Raw genomic sequence first — 17541 nt, forward strand, 5'->3', positions numbered from 1 at the left:
CAGGAGAGAGAAAGAGGGAAACAGAGAGAAGAAAGAGAGGAGGTATCACTAACAAGTAGGCTTCACCTCCACATAGCGTCCACGTCAGCGAAACCGCCCTACAAAACAGTCGGATGGCCAAATGTGAACGGTTTTTATAGTTCGATGGTCAATGATACCCGGTTTTGGAGTTGCATGGCCAAAATCAAACTCGTACAATAATTGGATGGCCAAAATGAACTTTTTCCTTTTTTTTAAGCCTGCGGGAGCCTTCTCTGGGAAAGCAGTGCTGCTACTGCCCGTTTTGGCGGCATTTACACAGTATTTGGGCTATGTTTAGGCCTTGTTTAGTTGTCTTCCGTAAATTTTTTGAAAGGAAGTCTTTCTACATTTGAAGTACTAAATATAGACTAATCACAAAATTAATTACAGAACTTGTCTGTAAATCGCGAGACGAATCTAATGAGCCTAGTTAATCCGTCATTAGAGATTGTTTAATGTAGCATTACTATAGCAATTTAGCGTTTAATTACGGCCTAATTAGGTTTATTAGATTTGTCTCGCGATTTACAGGCAAACTGTGCAATACGTTTTTTATTTCGTCTAGATTTAAGTCTCCATGCAGGTGCTAGAAAAAAAATTAGAACTTTGAATTATGGAACTAAACACGGCATTAGTTTCAAAAAAAATTGGACAGGACATGTCACATCGAATCTTTGGACACATACATATAACATTAAATACAGTTGAAAAAATAATTAATCACACAGTCTGTCTGAATAGTACGGGCTGAATTTTTAAGTCTAATTAGTCCATAATTGGATATTATTTATCAAGTAACAACGAAATGTGCTACAGTACCAAAATCCAAACTTTTTCACCAACTAAACACACCCTTGGACTCGTAGAGAACACAAGGAAGTTTCTTGATACTCTGTTTGATCCTCTAATCCCAGAACTAATTCTTTAGTCTACCTATTTGGAACTAGAGACTAAAAAAGATTAAAGGTCATTAAATAAATTGTAAAAAAACCATATTACTCTCAGTCCATTGCTCCCACTCCTTGGACCGTGACCTCCTACGTTTCTAGTCTCTAAACTAAAAACTTTAGTCTACTTATTTGGAACTAGAGACTAAAAAGAATTAAAGGTCATTAAATAAATTATACAAAAGACCATATTAGGCCACTCCCAATGGGAGTTTCATAGAGGTTCCATGCATATTAATTAGTATGTCATATAAGATTACATGATGGCATGGCATAGTATTTAAGAAGAAAGAGAAGAAATCAGTTTCGTCTAGATGAAATTCTCTCTACACGAATACCAACACACTATGAGTTTTGAAATTAAATACAACATAGATCACATGAAACCACAACATGAAATTATTCATTGGGAGATGGTGTTTCAAACATTATTTCATAATCCTTTTACTTATATGGCTATCTTGGAAACAGCAATATGAAATTCTCCATTGAGATTAGCCTTACTCTCAGTCCATTGCTCCCACTCCTCGGACCGTGACCTCCTCCTGCTCGGCTACTCCCGGACTAGACGCTGGTGCCCGCTCCTCCTCTCCACGGCAGGCGGCGGCAGATTGCGCGAGCGAGCAGCTGCGGGTGGAGCGGGCGGCGTCGGTAGGTGGAGCGGGCGGCGGCGATGGCTGGAGCGAGCGGCGACGGGTGCAGCGGGCGGATGGCGGCTTGCGCGAGCAGGCGGCGTGGGTGGAGCGCGGACAACGGCGGCTTGCGCGAGCAGGCGGCGGCGGGTGCAGCGGGGGTACCGGGTGGAAATAGAGACCTTCTATAGACTTTTAGTCACTATAAGCACCTATAAGACGGATTTTTGAATTTTAACCCCAACTTGCACTTTTAGTCCCTTCTATTTAATTTTTTAGGGACTAAAGTATAAGGACTAACCTCACAGGCTCTGGAGGCTTGGAACGCCTGAGGTAAAAATCACAAAGTTTATGTCTGGGCCTGAGATCTCGAACGTTGAATTGACAACCAAACCACGCCTCTTTTATGATAAACCAGAGCCCAGTTGATTCGGCCCATCTCAGACATTTCGGTTATTGCCTAAACAAAATGGTTGCAATTAGGAGGACGGTATTAAGGTCATCAGGTCGTTCCCCTAAACAAATTGTGACGGCATCAACCCACTTTAATATAAACCTCACCTCCCTCTGGCTAATTTTCTTTTCTGTGATTACGTGACGGCAGCTAACTAGCTCGAAGCAGGCACGTCGGTCTCGCCGTGCTGGCGCGATCGAGATCCTGCTTACCGAGCTCTTCCAATGGAACAGGACCTGGTGATGGCATCACGCACGAAGGCGGCGAGCCGGCGACCCCATCAACCTGCAGCTTGCAGTTGCAGGGCTGCATCATGGCGAGCTCTAGGAAATATCGTCGCCAAGATCATGTCTGAACTTTCAGCAAGGCGTGACTAGTAAACTGATCACTCTTTATATGATCCCTGTGATATCACCATCCCCAATAAATAAAAGAGAATGCTGTCCTGCTGCGCTATCAGTTCTGACATCCTGGGGAGAAAGGAGAGAAAGAAAAACCGATTCAATTGGGATGCCAGTATACCACCTGAAAAGAGAAGATAAAAAACGAAACCGACGAGTTGTTTAGGGTTCCCCAGACGATTATCATCGTCTGATGGCAATAATGTAGCATTGCTGGGTCGTCCAAAGATATCATTGTTTTTCGCTGCGAGCATTGTATCTGCAGCAAATGTTGTCCGGCTGATGTGCGCTTTTAGTTGCGAGCGTGCATGCACTGTATCCTCCTCGGATGTTTTGATCTGACGCGACTTTTTTAGAAAGAAAATTGCAGAAAAGGCAAAATGGTCAACTAATTCGTTTCTTAATTCGCCGAGCAAACAGTCGGTATGATGCGAGATTTCTCATGTCGCATCTCCATTTTCACTTGTTTCGAACCGATTCTACCTTACCTGAACTTGTAATAAGTCTTCTGAAGAAAATTCACAAAAAAAGAGTCTTCTGAAGAAAGGTGGCTACGGGCTGTACCTTTTCTTTCTGAGATTACTCCTTTTAAGTGACGTGGATGTTATATTTGCGCAATTCACCAATGTAGACCGTTGGATCTAGCCGTCCAGGATCGATCTGTGTCTTGTTTTGTTTTTGTTTTTATTTTGTTTGTTTTTTGTTTTTGTTTTGTTTTTATATCTAGTGTTACAAGTGACTTGCGGGAATGCAATATCTAAGTCACTGAGACATATTTTTTTTTCGTGCTGAGACCGGGACTCCCCACAAACAATTTCCAGCTACTCTATTTTGCATTTCAAAAAGTTTCCGCTAACCTAATTCAGGCATGGGAAACAGAAGTCGGGATCCTCGCGTGCCGATGCCGAGTACTGAACTGAAAGCACATCGAGGCCCCGGAGGCCAGATGCACTGACAGACGGTGCCCGAAACAAAGTCCCGGGGCCCAGAGTGCGTTCTGACGTTTGCAAAACGGACAAATCGTGTCAGTATCTGGCTTGGCTTCATCAGATGAGATGAGAAACCGGATGCACGCCCCGGCGGCCCCGTTTCAGTCAGATGGAACGTCTTGGCGTTCCCGGGAGGGCCCGCCCGTGGCGGGAGGCTTCGCAACCAGCCTCTGAGCCTCCCACCAAGTCGCTACCACCGAAGAAGAAGCTACGGCGACAGCACGATGGAACTGGCTGCCGGTTGCTGTCTAGACCAGTGTCCCGGGGATCGGACGTCGTCTCCTCCCTCGCCACCCGCTCCCTCGTCCAGCCAGTCCGACCGCGCGGATTCGTCGAGACTCGAGACAGGTCGACCGCTCGCCGCCGCCGGAGATCGGGAGTATTTGCGAGGCCCAGCGGAGCGCCAGGGCAGCAGTGCCGGTGCGGGACACGGGACGCGACGAGCACAACCGCGCGGGATGGAATCGTGGATCACTCGCTCTCGGTGCCGGCTCACCCGCACCATGCCCCCTTCCCTATCCATACCCAAACGAAGAAAGCCACCACCAGCGCGAAAAACGACGAGCATTACCGTCGCCCCCTCCCGCCGCGCGACAAGTGGCCGCGTGGCGGACGGACTGATCGACCCGCCCGGAGCGGAATCGACCTGGTCCGGCATTCTAGATGACCCGCCAGCAAACTTTATCCTCCACCTCCACCTCGCTCTTGACATGGATCTTTTCACAATATATCACAGACCCTTTTGGCACGTTGTATAAAAGTCTAAATTACTCCATCAACCATAATTAAAGTTTCCATACCCCTTCGGTTTAAATTACCCCTAATATAATTTATATTTTTTATTTCTCCATGCATAGGTAGAGTTCTAGGTTAAAATTTTACAAGATAATAATACACATCATAAATATGTTGGGAAAATATATCATATTTTTTATTATTATTTTAAAAAGTTAGGATATTTAATAACAAATAATTATTGGAGTTTAAAATTTATGAAATATAACGATGGAAAAATTATAACAATTTTTAATATGTTTGTACTGTGATGTCCACTACTACATTGCAAAAATTAAAATTAAAATTCAATTTATATATGGAGAAATAAAAACATCTGTATTATGGATTAAAATGAACTAAATGGTGTAGTTTAAAAGAGAAATTGAATTAAACTATAGTTTAGAAGGTTATTCAGACTTTGGCCGTATTCGAAGCAAGTAAAACTTTTCCTATATATATAATTAATATATTATTAAGAGTGGGGGTCGAATTCCTTTGCGAATGGCAATTGGGTTGATTGATTGTAACATCTACTCCCACAAGTTGGCTCATAAACAAGATCAACCAACCTTGACAACGAATAAATGGATCGCGCCCCCGCGATCTTCTTTATTCGCTCGCTAATGGGCATGCGCGTCGCTTTCCTCCCCAATTCTAATCTGACCCTCCCAATTGGCCACCGCGTTGCCCCCGCTTGCCCCAACCAACCACCCCAAGCCCCCAACCCGGCCAGCTTTTCCTCCGTGACCACCCATTGGAACGCCAGGCTTCAGAGTCCAGCCCAGGGAGCCAAACCGCCATCTTTCTTCCGAGAAAACTATCGGCGGCCGAGACAACAACTCTCCCAACTGACCCTAAAAAACTAGTCCCTGCAACTTGCGAGGCCACAGTAAGGAATGGCAGCTGGTGCCGCGCGCGCCTCGGCAAGTTGCGAGGAGTGACCATGACCGGCACCACCCACTTGCTCGTCCCAGTCCCAGGTATATAAGCTGCCGCCTCTCTCCTCCGGCCTCTACCAGCTCTCTTCCCCTCTCTCTATCCCCTCCCGGCCGCTCCTCTGAGGAAAAACCAGGAACCGTGGGGGCGGAGTAGGGTGCGCGTCTGGTACTCTGGTGCCACATAGAGGAAGGAGCGAGCAAGCAGGAAGCAGCAGAAATGCCGTACACAGCTCCGAGGCCGTCGCCGCAGCAGCACATCAGCCGGTTCGCGGGCTGCGGCGGGGTGGGGAAGGCGGCGTCGCACGGGCCGTCGTGCGCGGCGGTGCCGGCGGAGGTGGCGCGGCACCACGAGCACGCGGCGCGCGCGGGGCAGTGCTGCTCGGCGGTGGTGCAGGCGATCGCGGCGCCCGTGGGGGCGGTCTGGTCGGTGGTGCGGCGCTTCGACCGGCCGCAGGCGTACAAGCACTTCATCCGGAGCTGCCGCCTCGTGAACGGCGACGGCGGCGCCGTGGGCTCCGTGCGGGAGGTGCGCGTCGTGTCGGGCCTCCCCGCCACCAGCAGCCGCGAGCGGCTCGAGATCCTCGACGACGAGCGCCGCGTGCTCAGCTTCCGCGTCGTCGGCGGGGAGCACCGCCTCGCCAACTACCGGTCGGTCACCACCGTGCACGAGGCCGCCGCCGGGCACACGCTGGTGGTGGAGTCGTACGTCGTGGACGTGCCGCCCGGGAACACCGAGGACGAGACGCGCACGTTCGTTGACACCATCGTGCGCTGCAACCTCCAGTCGCTGGCGCGCACCGCCGAGCAGCTCGCCGACGCGCTCGCCTAGTGCCCGTGTCGCCGGCCGCCGGCTTTTTTGCGGGACGTTGCTCTTGACTTCTTCCTGTTCCTTAGCCCTATTGGGGGAGATCGATCCCTGTGTTCAATGGTTCTAGATTGATTTAGCTTGTGATTTAATTTTCTTTTCTTTTTTTTGGGCGACACATAGTAAAAAAATCATTTGTGTGGCTGTTGCCTGCTGATATTTGACACCCAATATTCACATACATGTACAACTTTTAGCCGTCCAGCTACTTCTTGGCCTAGTTAAATTAAGTCACTACTCCTATTTTACCTCTATGAAAATATCATTACTTTTGAGCATTTGTCCTTGTGGTTGCATAGGAGTAGCTGTTATGTGTTAGTTCCTGCAGTTGAAAGGCAAACTTCTGCTGAGAAATCTATAGATATCTGAAGGGGGGGGGGGGGGGGGGGTCCGGTTGGTGGTTCATAAGTTACATTCATGAGATGAATTAGATGCAGTTGCACAGAACAGGTGCACATGGACCCGATGGGGATTGATCAAGGACTCTAATCTCGGTTTAGTGTTGTGGGAAGGAAGTTAATTAGTACTACATGGTAGCTAGGCGTAATCATGAAATGCTTGTTTCTTCTAGTATCTAAATCCTATCCGCTCCAAAGCACTGAACGAATCATGAATGGTTGTAGAGTCCTAAAGAAAACCCATCAATGGCGTCCCAGTATATACATTTTGTTACTCGAAGTTCAACACAATTTGAAATCCGGACCTTGAGGTCGCCACTCGCCACCCCATCTGCTGCTTCTCAAGAAATATACAGATCAGCTCAAATAATGCTCGCCTTGCCACCGCTATTATGTTAATCCTCTGACTTTATATATATACTTCTTCTCCTCAAGTCATAATTTTTGTCCATTTGTTCTGACTTCTGAAAGAGCTCAGGTGCCATGCCATCCGTGTGCGCGCACCTCAAACAAATCTTTAAAGATGCATATCTCTGCGTGCAGATGCGCAATGCAATCCTGCTCACTGGGTGGCTCCACGGTACTGGCATGAGTTTGCAGATCTAGAGATGCCCTAGCCCTACCATTGGGCCCAGAGCCCTAATCCAAGACAGGAAAAGCACAAACAAAGCAGCAAAGGCACGAACTAACCAACGCAAATTCCCCGGTGAACACATTTTACCTACAGTACTTACTTGCATGACGACAGAATTAAACGGAGGGTTTCTTCATCGATTCACGTACTCACTACTCGGACAGCAAGCGAGCGAACCGACCGAGACACCCAGTTGGCCGGAGAAAGAGCAAGGTCCTGCCCAATGTGATTGAGAATTTGCCGTCCCGTACGAGGAATTCGGGAGCCGCGCCCGTGCGGCCGTGCTCTAGGATTCCCTGCCCGGAGGATTCGCGCTCGCGAATCGCGATAGCCTGACACTGCACCATCGGCGGGCTTGACCTGGTGCCAGCCGTGGATCTGAGCCGCCATTAAACTAGGCGAACACCCTGGCCGATATGGGGATCCACACGCACGTACGTGCGCGGGGGGTACCACCCTGCTCGATCGCCTTTGCTTCCCATCCAGCTGCTGCTGCTGCTGCTTGCTTGTTGGCCAATAGGCTAGGAGCTCTGGAGGCATTCATGGCGGTGTTGCTGTTGGAGAAGCAACCGCACATTCACAAATCACAACCCTAGCTGCTCGGTCGCATTGCATTGAAATTCTTCGTCCTAGCTTCCCCGGTCCACTGCCAACCGACGGTCGACCAGTTTATTCGCATCTACGCTTCTTGATCTCTAATTCTCCATGCTCCAGTATTGGTAATTCTCTCCTGCCGGTTCCGTTTCAAAAAAAAAAGTATTGGTAATTTACCTAAGTACTAGTGTACGAATTGCATGCAGCTGGCATCGAACGTTTGAAAAGAAGATATATTCTCCTCTTTCAGGGGGAGAAGATATTCTTGGGTTAATGGCAATGATTGTATAATGCCATGATGGTACTACGTAATGGACTACTAAACCTCTGCAGCTTGCAGGGCGGCCTGGTCTGGTCCGCGCTCTTCTCCTTTTTATTTTTGCCTCAAAAAACGAAGGAGGCAGAGGACGCACACTTGGAGCACTTGGCGTAAATAAACCGAGAGCGCCGTGGCATGGCGCGAATAGATGTAAGCGGCTACTTGGCCAAGTTGCTGCACTGCTTCTTTCGGGCTCCCCGATCGGTCAAGGAGAGCTGCGGCTCCCCCGACCCTGATCGATTCGATCCGTTCCTTTCCTTTCGTTTCCCACCAGCTGCTTGCTTGCGCCATCGCGTGTGCAAGTGCAACTCGGCCTGCAAGTTGTGGTTGGGGGGAGTGCGCCGACGCGAGGAGGCAAAGCTTCGGGCTCAACCAGCTGCCAAGGCTTCCCAGTTGCTGGCCTCCGGCCAGTTGCGACCGCTCCGGCGACGCTGGTCATCAGTTGGTGTGTATTCCATCGGCGTTGGTTTCGGAAAGGCCAGATCGACTCGACCGCTCGAGCGCGTCTTCTCCGTAGATGGTACGCTAGCTTGGTCACGAATAAACCACTGTAGACTTCGGACTCACGTCACGACCCGGCGCCGTGCGCGGATCAAGCTGCCCCCGGTCCTCCTGCTTTCGAAAGAGAGAATCTCATCATCAACGCCCCTGGCCCCCGCACCCTCCCCGCAGGCGCAACTTGCCAACTTGGCTCCTTACGGGACGGTACGGCGGCATCACTTCTTATCCGTACGGCACGCTGGACGCCGGCGCGTGCGTCACACCGGTTTCGCTCCGTCGTAAACCCTGACAGCTCCGGCGTGCGGCCGGCGTGCACCAGCGCGGCAGGCAGGCCTGACTAGAAAAATCGCCCGTCGACTGCCGCGCCGACCTCGATCTGCCGGCACGGCATCTCCCCGCGCCGCGGCCTCCAGTTACTAATCCTAGCCAGCCAGGCCCAAGGCCCCGGCCCCGGCCAGCCAGCCAGCTAGGGTTGAAAATGGGACGGGAAAATCCCGTCCCGACCGGCTCCGTTTACCGTTTAAATCGACCGTAAACTGTTTCCGTGGAAAAAATAGGAAAATGGGAAAACAAAACGGGAAAACGGGCTGGAACGGAAACGGGAACAGTTGGGTGTTTTCCCGACCGTTTTCACGGTTCCCGTTTTCAGCCGGGAAAATTCCCGCGGGAATTCCCGTATTTGTCGTAGTCGGCTGTGTTACTTGTGTTGGAAACGTGAATTGTTGTTTGCATGTGTTACAACGTGAATTGTGAATTCGTGATTCACTTTACCTGTGTTTCTTAGTTATACGAGTCTTGTTTCCATGTTATTTATGCATAGTTGTAATTATTTTATCGAGTTAAATGTTTGAAGTGGTTGTATGTATTTTCCCGTTTTGAGTTATCGATTCCCGATCGTAATCGGCATGCTCCCGACCGATTGATTCCGTTCCCGATATCCCGTAATACCGATTTCATTTTCCCGTCCGTTTTTTCCGTTTTCGTTTCCATTCCCAACCAAAAAATATAGTTGCGGGACAGTTAAAGAGTTTGAGTTCCCCGATGTTCCCGACCGCTTTCATCCCTACATCCAGCGGCGTTCCTTCCTCCGTTCCTCGTTCGGGTGGAGCGGGGCCCGAAATACGAGGGGAATCTCCCGTGCCCACTTGCCCGGCCGGACCTGCGCGCCACGAGCGGTGGCAGAGGAAATCTCGTACGGCGGCGGGGCGCGATTCTCCGCTCCGTGGTGTGCAAACGTACGTCGCTCCAAACATGGAAGGTCGCATGTGCCGGCGCGGGCCGGATCGTATCTCCGCCGCGATTTTGTACAGATAATAATCTGGCCCGTGTTTGGTTGCGTAATTCCAAATTCCAAATTTTTTTTCCGGCACCTGCATGGAGACTTAAATCTAGACGAAATAAAAAACGCATTGCGACTGCTGTCTGTAAATGACGAGACGAATCTAATGAACCTAATTAGGCTGTAATTAGATGCTAAATTGCTACAGTAATGCTACAGTAAATAACCTCTAATGACGGAATAATTAGGCTCATTAGATTCGTCTCGCGATTTACAGACGGATTCTGTAATTATTTTTATAATTAATCTATATTTAATACTTCAAATATAAAAATATGCCTTTTCAAAAAATTTACACGCTGCAACCAAACACGGCCCTGGTTGCCTACTCCTTGCTAGCCTCGGGAAGTCAGGATGCTAGCTCTCTGCTCTCTTCTCCCCGACGCGCTCACTCACCGCGCCGGCTCTTCAGCGTGTGGAGGGACAAAAGGACCATTTTCTATCTATCTCTCTTCTCAGAGGCGAAGGAGCAGCACAACCATCCATCTTTTCCAGTATCAGAAAAAAATCCCCTTCAAAAGGAAAAAACACTTTTCCAAAAAAAAATCACATCTTTTTTTAAAAGAAAAAAAATCACTTCGCTAGGCACGAGCGGAAGTGAGGCGCTCAACCTCATCGGAGCAGCACCACCCACTAGGCTCCACCTTTGCTCAGCCTTGGGCATCGCCAATTTGGTACCGGTGGTGGCATATCTTAATCCAACAGAGCGTTGCTGGATTTGGAGCCCATCGTTCTGCGTCGCTGAACTTGGGGTATTGACGTAATTGTAGTTTGTGGTTACCACACCTGGGATATTTAAATTTTTGCCATCGTTACTAAGAGCATCTCCAATGGTTTGGCAAATTGAACTTGGCAATATTTGCAATTTGCCAAGTCCCAAAAATATTTGCCAAGTCAAATTAAAGCCCATCTCCAACGGTTTGGCAAATTGAACTTGGCAAATCCTAAAATTGTGGACCCACCTCAACTACCGGTGTTTTTTTTTCTCGCGACCTGGTCAGATCGCGGCGTCCTTCTTGGCGCCCCTGCTGCCGCCGCCGCCAGGCTTCTCACGCGCCGTCCTTCTTGGTGCCCTTGCTGCTGCCGCTGCCAGCCTTCTCGCGCGCCGCTGTCGCCGGTTACCAAGGTGTGTCCCTCTCATCCCTGTTTCAATTCGATAGTTCGTATTGGAGCCCTAGTTCATACTCTCGTTCATTGCCTATATCCTTGATCACTGTAGTTCAAGAGACGTCATGCCATTCAAGAGATCCCGTTTAGTACGGAGACAATTGGATGATTCATCATCCGATGACGACGACTACGTGATATCCTCAGCTACTCAAATTCTGCATTCGTTATCGAATGTCAAAAGAAGTCATGGTGGGTCTGTCTTTGGACATAGAATTATTAATCGTGATAGACAAGGCGGCCACAATAGGATGTATCAAGATTATTTGGCTGTTAATCCAACGTACAGCCCCGAAATTTTCCGTCGCAGGTTGATATTCGTTCACTTCGGATGAGTTCGTACTATGTGCATACTTGTTATATGAATGTTTAAATTTTATTTTATTTGCTTCAGGTACAGGATGTCTAGGCAACTTTTTCTACGAATAATGAATGCTGTTGAAGCGCACGATGATTACTTTGTGCAGAAAAGGGATGCGGCCAATGTTCTTGGATTGAGTTGCTTCCAAAAAGTCACAGCTGCATTTCGTATGCTCACTTATGGGGTACCAGCTGATGCTACAGATGAGTACGTTCGCATTGGCGAGAGTACTGTACTTGAGAGCCTACGTAGGTTTGTTACAGCAGTTGTTGATATATTTGAAGATGAATACCTGAGATATCCCAATGAGGCAGACACAACAAAATTACTGGCACGCGGTGAACAAAGAGGATTTCCTGGAATGTTAGGGTCCATTGATTGTATGCATTGGGCGTGGAAGAGCTGTCCTTATGAAAAACAAGGTCAGTACAAAGGGCATAAGGACAAGCCCACTATCATTTTGGAGGCTGTTGCTTCGCAGGACCTTTGGATATGGCATGCCTTCTTTGGAATGCCTGGATCACATAATGACATCAATGTTCTTCACCGATCTCCTTTGTTTTCAAATTTGGCGGAAGGTACATCTCCACAGGTGAATTATACTATTAATGGCCATGAGTATGATATGGGATATTATCTAGCAGATGGTATATACCCCTCATGGGCTACTTTAGTCCAGTCCATCACTCTTCCTATGGGCAACAAGAGAAAGTATTTTGCGAAAGCGCAAGAAGCAGCAAGGAAGGATGTGGAGAGAGCTTTTGGGGTTCTACAGTCCAGGTTCGCCATTGTTCGAGGACCAACTCGCATTTGGGACAAAGAGACAATAGGAATGATCATGAGAGCTTGTGTGATCATGCACAACATGATTGTTGAAGATGAAGGGTTCTTGGACCCTAATGAGCGCTTCGATTACGGTGGTCGAAATGTGGAACCTGCTCGTGGCAAGGCTACTCGTACACTTGATGAATTTATTGATGCACACAGAAGGATCAGAGATAAGGAAACACATGTGCAGTTGAAAGAAGACCTCATCGAGCATCTATGGAACCATTACCCAGATTTATATTAGACACATAGGATTTTTAGTTTCATGTGACGAACATGTTTTTTTTTAAAAGGTGTAATAAACAATATTTTTGTTTATTTTATCGAGTGCAGTACCATGTCCTACTCCCATTCAGCACTTGAGCATGTTTTATCGAGTGCAAGGAGCTGTCGGACCATGCAAATGAACAGCAGCAGCAGGAGCTGTCGGACCATGCAAATGACATGACCACGTTGTAGAATGGTTCAACATGCACGTTCAGGACCATGCAAATTCAGATAGAGTGCTGCATACATATTTGTTCATCAAATTAAATTACAGGACTTGATAATGGAAAAGGATCACACAATGACAATGAACAGAAAGGTCTCACTCATTAAAATATAATTGGATTTGTAGAATAAAAAATGACATAAACTATAACTAATTTTCCATGCGACGAGCTATTATTTTCTTTTGCATCATCTCAATGTACTGCAACTGCAGCGGATCGAGAGTTCTCTTGTCCACAAACATTATTGCATTTTCTTCCTTCAGCAAGTCTGCTTCAGCCTTTTTTTCTTCAAGTGCACACCTTTTTTCTTCAAGTGCAACCTTTTTTTCTTCAAGTGCAGCCTTGTTTTCCACTCGTTTTTTCTCTAACTCTAGTGCAGCCTTCTCTACCTCAAGCGAAGCCATGAACCTCTCCTCTTTTGCTTTCTCTTTTTCCTTGTCGAAGGCCTCCTTCTTCGCCCACATCTTGTCTAATGCCTCCATAGAAGCTTCACCCCCTCCTCGCCTAGCAGCTTCTTTTGCTTTCTTTATCCCCTCTGGCCTTTTCCTAGCTTCGGTTTCATGAGCAACAACATCTGCACCTTCTTCATTGTTGTTTTTTTCTTCATCCCTTGGCCTCGACTGCTTGGAAGACTTGTTTTTTTTCAGCCTTGCTTGTCTCTCTAGCTCGGCAATTTCTATCCTTTTGGCTTTCCACTTGTCTTCCTCCTTGAGTATGTTCCAACAAGGTATAAGAGTAAATGACTTCTTGTCCTTGTCTACTCTCTCGTACATCTTCAGTGCTTCTGAAATCTGTACAAATATTTTATCAATACACATATCTTTTTGTAGTAAACCGAAATTAAGTTAAAAAGAAAGTAAACACATATGACATACCATGTCTTTGACAGTTGTTCCACTTTGATTCCTACCCTCAATAGCATCATAGCATGCACAAAACTTGTTCACAGAAGCTTGAATTGCTAGCCACCGATGCATAATGGAACTCTCTGTCCTCGCAGCTGTAGTTTTCTTGTGCTTCTCAAAAAAATTATGAACTCTCTTCCAAAACGAGGTACGAGTTTGGTTGGCCCCATTAATGGGATCTTTGCTAATGTTCAACCAGCCCGAGCATATAACTTCATCTTCGTCAGCACTAAAATTTTTTGTTCTCTTCGAACCCTTTGAACTGCGACTTGCCTGCACCTCCACATCAGTTTGTTCTACTTCTTGAGAACTCTGATTGTTTTGTGTGGACGGAATATTGAGGTCCTCCAAACCAGGAACAACACCATTATCTCCATCGAGAAGAATGTCTGTCAAGAATGCATCTCCATCCATCTATGAGTATTAAAAATAAACAAATTTAGTTTACTCCAGAACAAAATCACTTCAATTGTCTACAACTCCTATCAATAGCAGTTGTCACATACTCCTGCGATCCGAAAATTCCACTTTGATCCCAATTAAAAACGTACAACGTTGTAAAGTTGAAGGCTGGTCAACTAAACCATGATGAGAAAGCAAAAACAACGACAGTGAAGGAAGCAAAACGGGATCTGCAGGTTCCGTGCCGACTCCGAGGACGGATCGCCCCTGCGGAGGGATCGTGCCATCTCAGAAAGGGCGCGTGCGGAGCGCTTTCCGGCGACGGCGACCGGCCGACCGCAGCGCTCGTTTTCTAGCTCTTCTCCGGCGATCGGCCGGAACTGCGGCGATCGGCCGAAACCGCGAATTCAATGGCTGCGGACATGAATCCTAGGGGGGCTGAAGGGGTCCATGGAGATGAACCCTAGGGGGCAGAAGGGGTCCATGGAGGCGTACCTGAACATGACAGCATGGATGATCTTCCATCTGCAACCCTAGGAGGAGGAAGATGATCGCCAACTCGTCACGACGGTGGCGCACGCTGTTCTGTCGCGGGAACAGAAAGAAGTCGCGCCAAGGAGGAAAGGAAAGGCCTGGCGGAAGTTTCCCACACGCGGGAGGATACCTGATCGTGCGGACGGGGGGCGATGCGCGGACGGGACTCGCGCGCATATTTGCGCGAATTGGACCCCAGATGGGCAACTTGGCAAATTTTGCCAACCCAGATGCCAAACCATTGGAGAGTAGATTTCAGGGAATTTGGCAAAATTTTAGGATGCCAAGTGCAGATGCAAAACCGTTGGAGATGCTCTAATGGCACCTCTTCAAATGCCAGTTTTAGAATGGCACCTATATTTTTGCCATTGGTGAGAGAAGATTACACTATCTTTTGCCATTTTTGATGACATGGCACGACACGTACACAAGCCAGCGTGGATAGACGATGTGCAAAGACATTCTTGACCCCGGGTTGTCTTCTTCCTCTCGCTAGCACAACCTGATTCCTCTGTTCTTCTTCCAAGGCATCTAGCACAACCTTCCTCTGTTCTTCTTCCAAGCGGCAACCGTAGCAGGCTAGCAACTTGCTTCTTGCCCACCGCTTCTTTTCTTCTCCACAGCACCAGCCATCCTACTCTCCTCTCCACAGCAAAGAAGTCAACATGCAAGCTCCTGCTCCACCTGCAGAACACCACCACACTCAATGGTCAATGCGGACAGAGCAGCAGAGGTTTCCATGACGGTGGAGAGGCATTATCAGTACTGGTCCTACTGGAGCATGCCACGGCCGGGGCAGTGGGTAGTCGACGGCATCATATGATTTTTTTTCGTTCATTTTTTTCGCCGGGGCTCACCCATGCCTCGCTCCCAGTCCCAGTCCCAAGCTGCTTGGGTAGGGGCTCGCTCACAGCCGTGCTCGTGCCGAGGCTGCGGTGGCTAGCGGAGCTCACCCACGCGTCTATCGTCGCGCCCGTCTGCGCCAACTCAACCCCGTCCTCAATTTCAGCCTCGCCGCTACCGATTTCGCCTGCGCCAGCCGCCAATGCGCTGCGTGCTTCAGCTTGTGTAGTTGTGTTCCACCACCATCACCACGCCATGACTGGCCACAGTCATAAGCCCGCAATTGTTCCAAGACCACCGTTTCCTCCTCCGCGGGGAGCTGCGCTAGAGGGGGGGGGGGGGGGGGGGGGGGCAGGCTCGCTGGCCTAGGACCAGAAGGGTGGTAGGACTGCAGGAGCAAATGAGCAGCCATGGTGTTGGGAGGACAGAGGGAAGGAATGGGCGAATGGAGAAGAGATAGGGGTTAAGGTGGTCTTTTGACACCATCCATCCACGCTGGCTTGGGGACGTGTCGTGCTATGTCATAAAAAATGGCAAAATATAGTGCAATCTTCTCTCACCAATGGCAAAAATATAGATGTCATTGTAAAACTAGCATTTGAAGAGGTGTCATTGGTAACGATGGCAAAAAATTAAATATCCCACCACACCTAGTCTCTACCTACGATTCTTAGCCAATTCCGAGAGTTTTTATTGCGCCACGTCATCACGCAAAATCCCTGCGGTCAATCCGGCGACCAACGGCCGGCGATTGGCCGAGCCCCTTTCCGCGGCCCGCTCCTCGCGGCCGCTGGCCAAGGCCACCGCCCGCCGGCTCCTCGCGCCGCCGAGCCATCCGGAGATGAACAGCCATCCGAGCGGCCCCTGCGACCGGCTCGTTGCGGCGGCGGCCGAGGGTCCTCACGCCCAAAAACCGCACTCCGGCCCCAGTCGCCGGCCACCACTAGGCATGGAGGGGGAGGGGGAGGCGGTGGCGTCGGCCCGCCGCTCCAGCGCACGGAAGGGAGGGGACGAACCGGGCCGCTGGCGCGCCACGGAGGGGAGGGACGGAGCAGTGCACGCCGAGCCGAACCCCCAGCCCCGGCGGCCAAGCCATGGAGGAGAGGGGGAGGAGGGAGGTGGCATGGCCGCTGCCAGTCCAAAGAGCCGGCCGCCGCCACTCAACGGAAGGGAGGGGGAGGAGGGCGCGCGTGCCGGGCCACACCCCCGACCCCGGCCGTCCCCGCGTCACGGAGAGGGGGAGGGGGGAGCAGCCCCGCCAGCGCACCGAGGGAAGGGGAGGGACCGGGCCACCGCCGCACCACGCCTGCCGGGGGATGCAGCCAACGGCGGCCGCGAGCTCCTCCCTTGGGGCCAGCGGCAGAGGTGGCCCCAGGCTTCTCGCGCACGCGCCCGCCTGGGGAAGAAGCCGGCGGCGGCCGTGAGCCCCGCCGCAGCCTGCTCTCGCATGCGCCCACTACTCTTCGGACTTGCGGCGCTCACCGTTTCGTCCGCCGCCAAGCGCCTTGGTCAGAGCCTTGCTGCTCCCCTACCCTGCTGCGTAGCCTCGCCGCTTCCCCGCATGCGCGTGCGAAAGTCACCTCTGTTCCTGCAGCCCGTGAGCTCCCTCACGCGGAGCCGCATGCTCCTCGGTCCTCGCCAAGGACGCCACCAATTTGATGGATTTGGAAAAGAAAGAGAAACAGGAGACACGGGAAAGAACAGAAGGAAAATGGTATGCTGGTGATAAGGTTGAGCGGGCCCCTCCTGTGCGGATGAAAAAAGAGCGAAGCTTCCAGGCTTCATCAGTCAAATAATAAAATTTCTTGAACGTACATAGTAGTATTTGTTAACACAGAGCAAACAACCTCAAATTTCTTTAGGTACGAAAGCCCAAGGTTATCAGTATCAAGTAGTATTGTTTTATTTTTTTGCCTGAGAACATTATAGTATCGGAATTTAATCGTAGTATCAGAATACTATCAAAATTTTAGATGAATATTTAATATAGCATTTGTGATCTGTTGTACAAATTAATGCAAACAGCATTGATTATGATAAGTTTAAGTAACATTTTTGAAAATTTGAGTCAACTTATTCATACTATTTTCAATCCACCTTATTTTAAATAAGATCTTCATAGTATCGTAGTATGGAGAGACTATGATTCATCCAATAGAATTGTATAGAAGTAAACAGTAGGATGAAGACACTACCAA

General features: G+C 49.3%; 3 protein-coding genes across 3 annotated transcripts; 2 read left to right on the top strand and 1 right to left on the bottom strand.

Moving 5' to 3' along the window:
* Window positions 1-4993: 4993 nt before the first annotated feature.
* On the top strand, window positions 4994-6278 carry LOC120665176 (abscisic acid receptor PYL4-like). The gene has a single exon (XM_039944638.1). The coding sequence runs from the start codon at window positions 5377-5379 to the stop codon at window positions 5986-5988; it is 612 nt and encodes a 203-aa protein (XP_039800572.1). The 5' UTR covers window positions 4994-5376; the 3' UTR covers window positions 5989-6278.
* Window positions 6279-10631: 4353 nt separating this feature from the next.
* On the top strand, window positions 10632-12520 carry LOC120665177. Its single transcript, XM_039944639.1, has 3 exons — window positions 10632-10935; window positions 11029-11286; window positions 11371-12520. The coding sequence occupies exons 2-3, from the start codon at window positions 11042-11044 to the stop codon at window positions 12407-12409; spliced, it is 1284 nt and encodes a 427-aa protein (XP_039800573.1). The 5' UTR covers window positions 10632-10935; window positions 11029-11041; the 3' UTR covers window positions 12410-12520.
* An 85-nt stretch (window positions 12521-12605) lies between these two features.
* LOC120665178 (glutathione S-transferase T3-like) lies at window positions 12606-14529 on the bottom strand. Its single transcript, XM_039944640.1, has 3 exons — window positions 14462-14529; window positions 13535-13978; window positions 12606-13450 (listed from the first exon to the last, which is right to left on the bottom strand). Exons 1-3 carry the CDS (start codon window positions 14489-14491, stop codon window positions 12809-12811), a joined length of 1116 nt encoding a protein of 371 aa, XP_039800574.1. The 5' UTR covers window positions 14492-14529; the 3' UTR covers window positions 12606-12808.
* Between the last annotated feature and the right edge of the window lie 3012 nt (window positions 14530-17541).

This window comes from Panicum virgatum, chromosome 3N (assembly GCF_016808335.1).
Source record: "Panicum virgatum strain AP13 chromosome 3N, P.virgatum_v5, whole genome shotgun sequence".
In the NCBI taxonomy this organism is placed as follows: Eukaryota; Viridiplantae; Streptophyta; class Magnoliopsida; order Poales; family Poaceae; genus Panicum; species Panicum virgatum.

Coding starts and splice junctions, on each gene's coding strand:
- LOC120665178 (XM_039944640.1), bottom strand. CDS start 14,491: ATGGAAGATCATCCATGCTGTCATGTTCAG. Junction 13,979..14,461: donor ATCCATGCTGTCATGTTCAG/GTACGCCTCCAT, acceptor TAATACTCATAG/ATGGATGGAGATGCATTCTT. Junction 13,451..13,534: donor GAACAACTGTCAAAGACATG/GTATGTCATATG, acceptor ATATTTGTACAG/ATTTCAGAAGCACTGAAGAT.
- LOC120665176 (XM_039944638.1), top strand. CDS start 5,377: ATGCCGTACACAGCTCCGAGGCCGTCGCCGCAGCAGCACATCAGCCGG.
- LOC120665177 (XM_039944639.1), top strand. CDS start 11,042: ATGCCATTCAAGAGATCCCGTTTAGTACGGAGACAATTGGATGATTCA. Junction 11,287..11,370: donor CCCGAAATTTTCCGTCGCAG/GTTGATATTCGT, acceptor TATTTGCTTCAG/GTACAGGATGTCTAGGCAAC.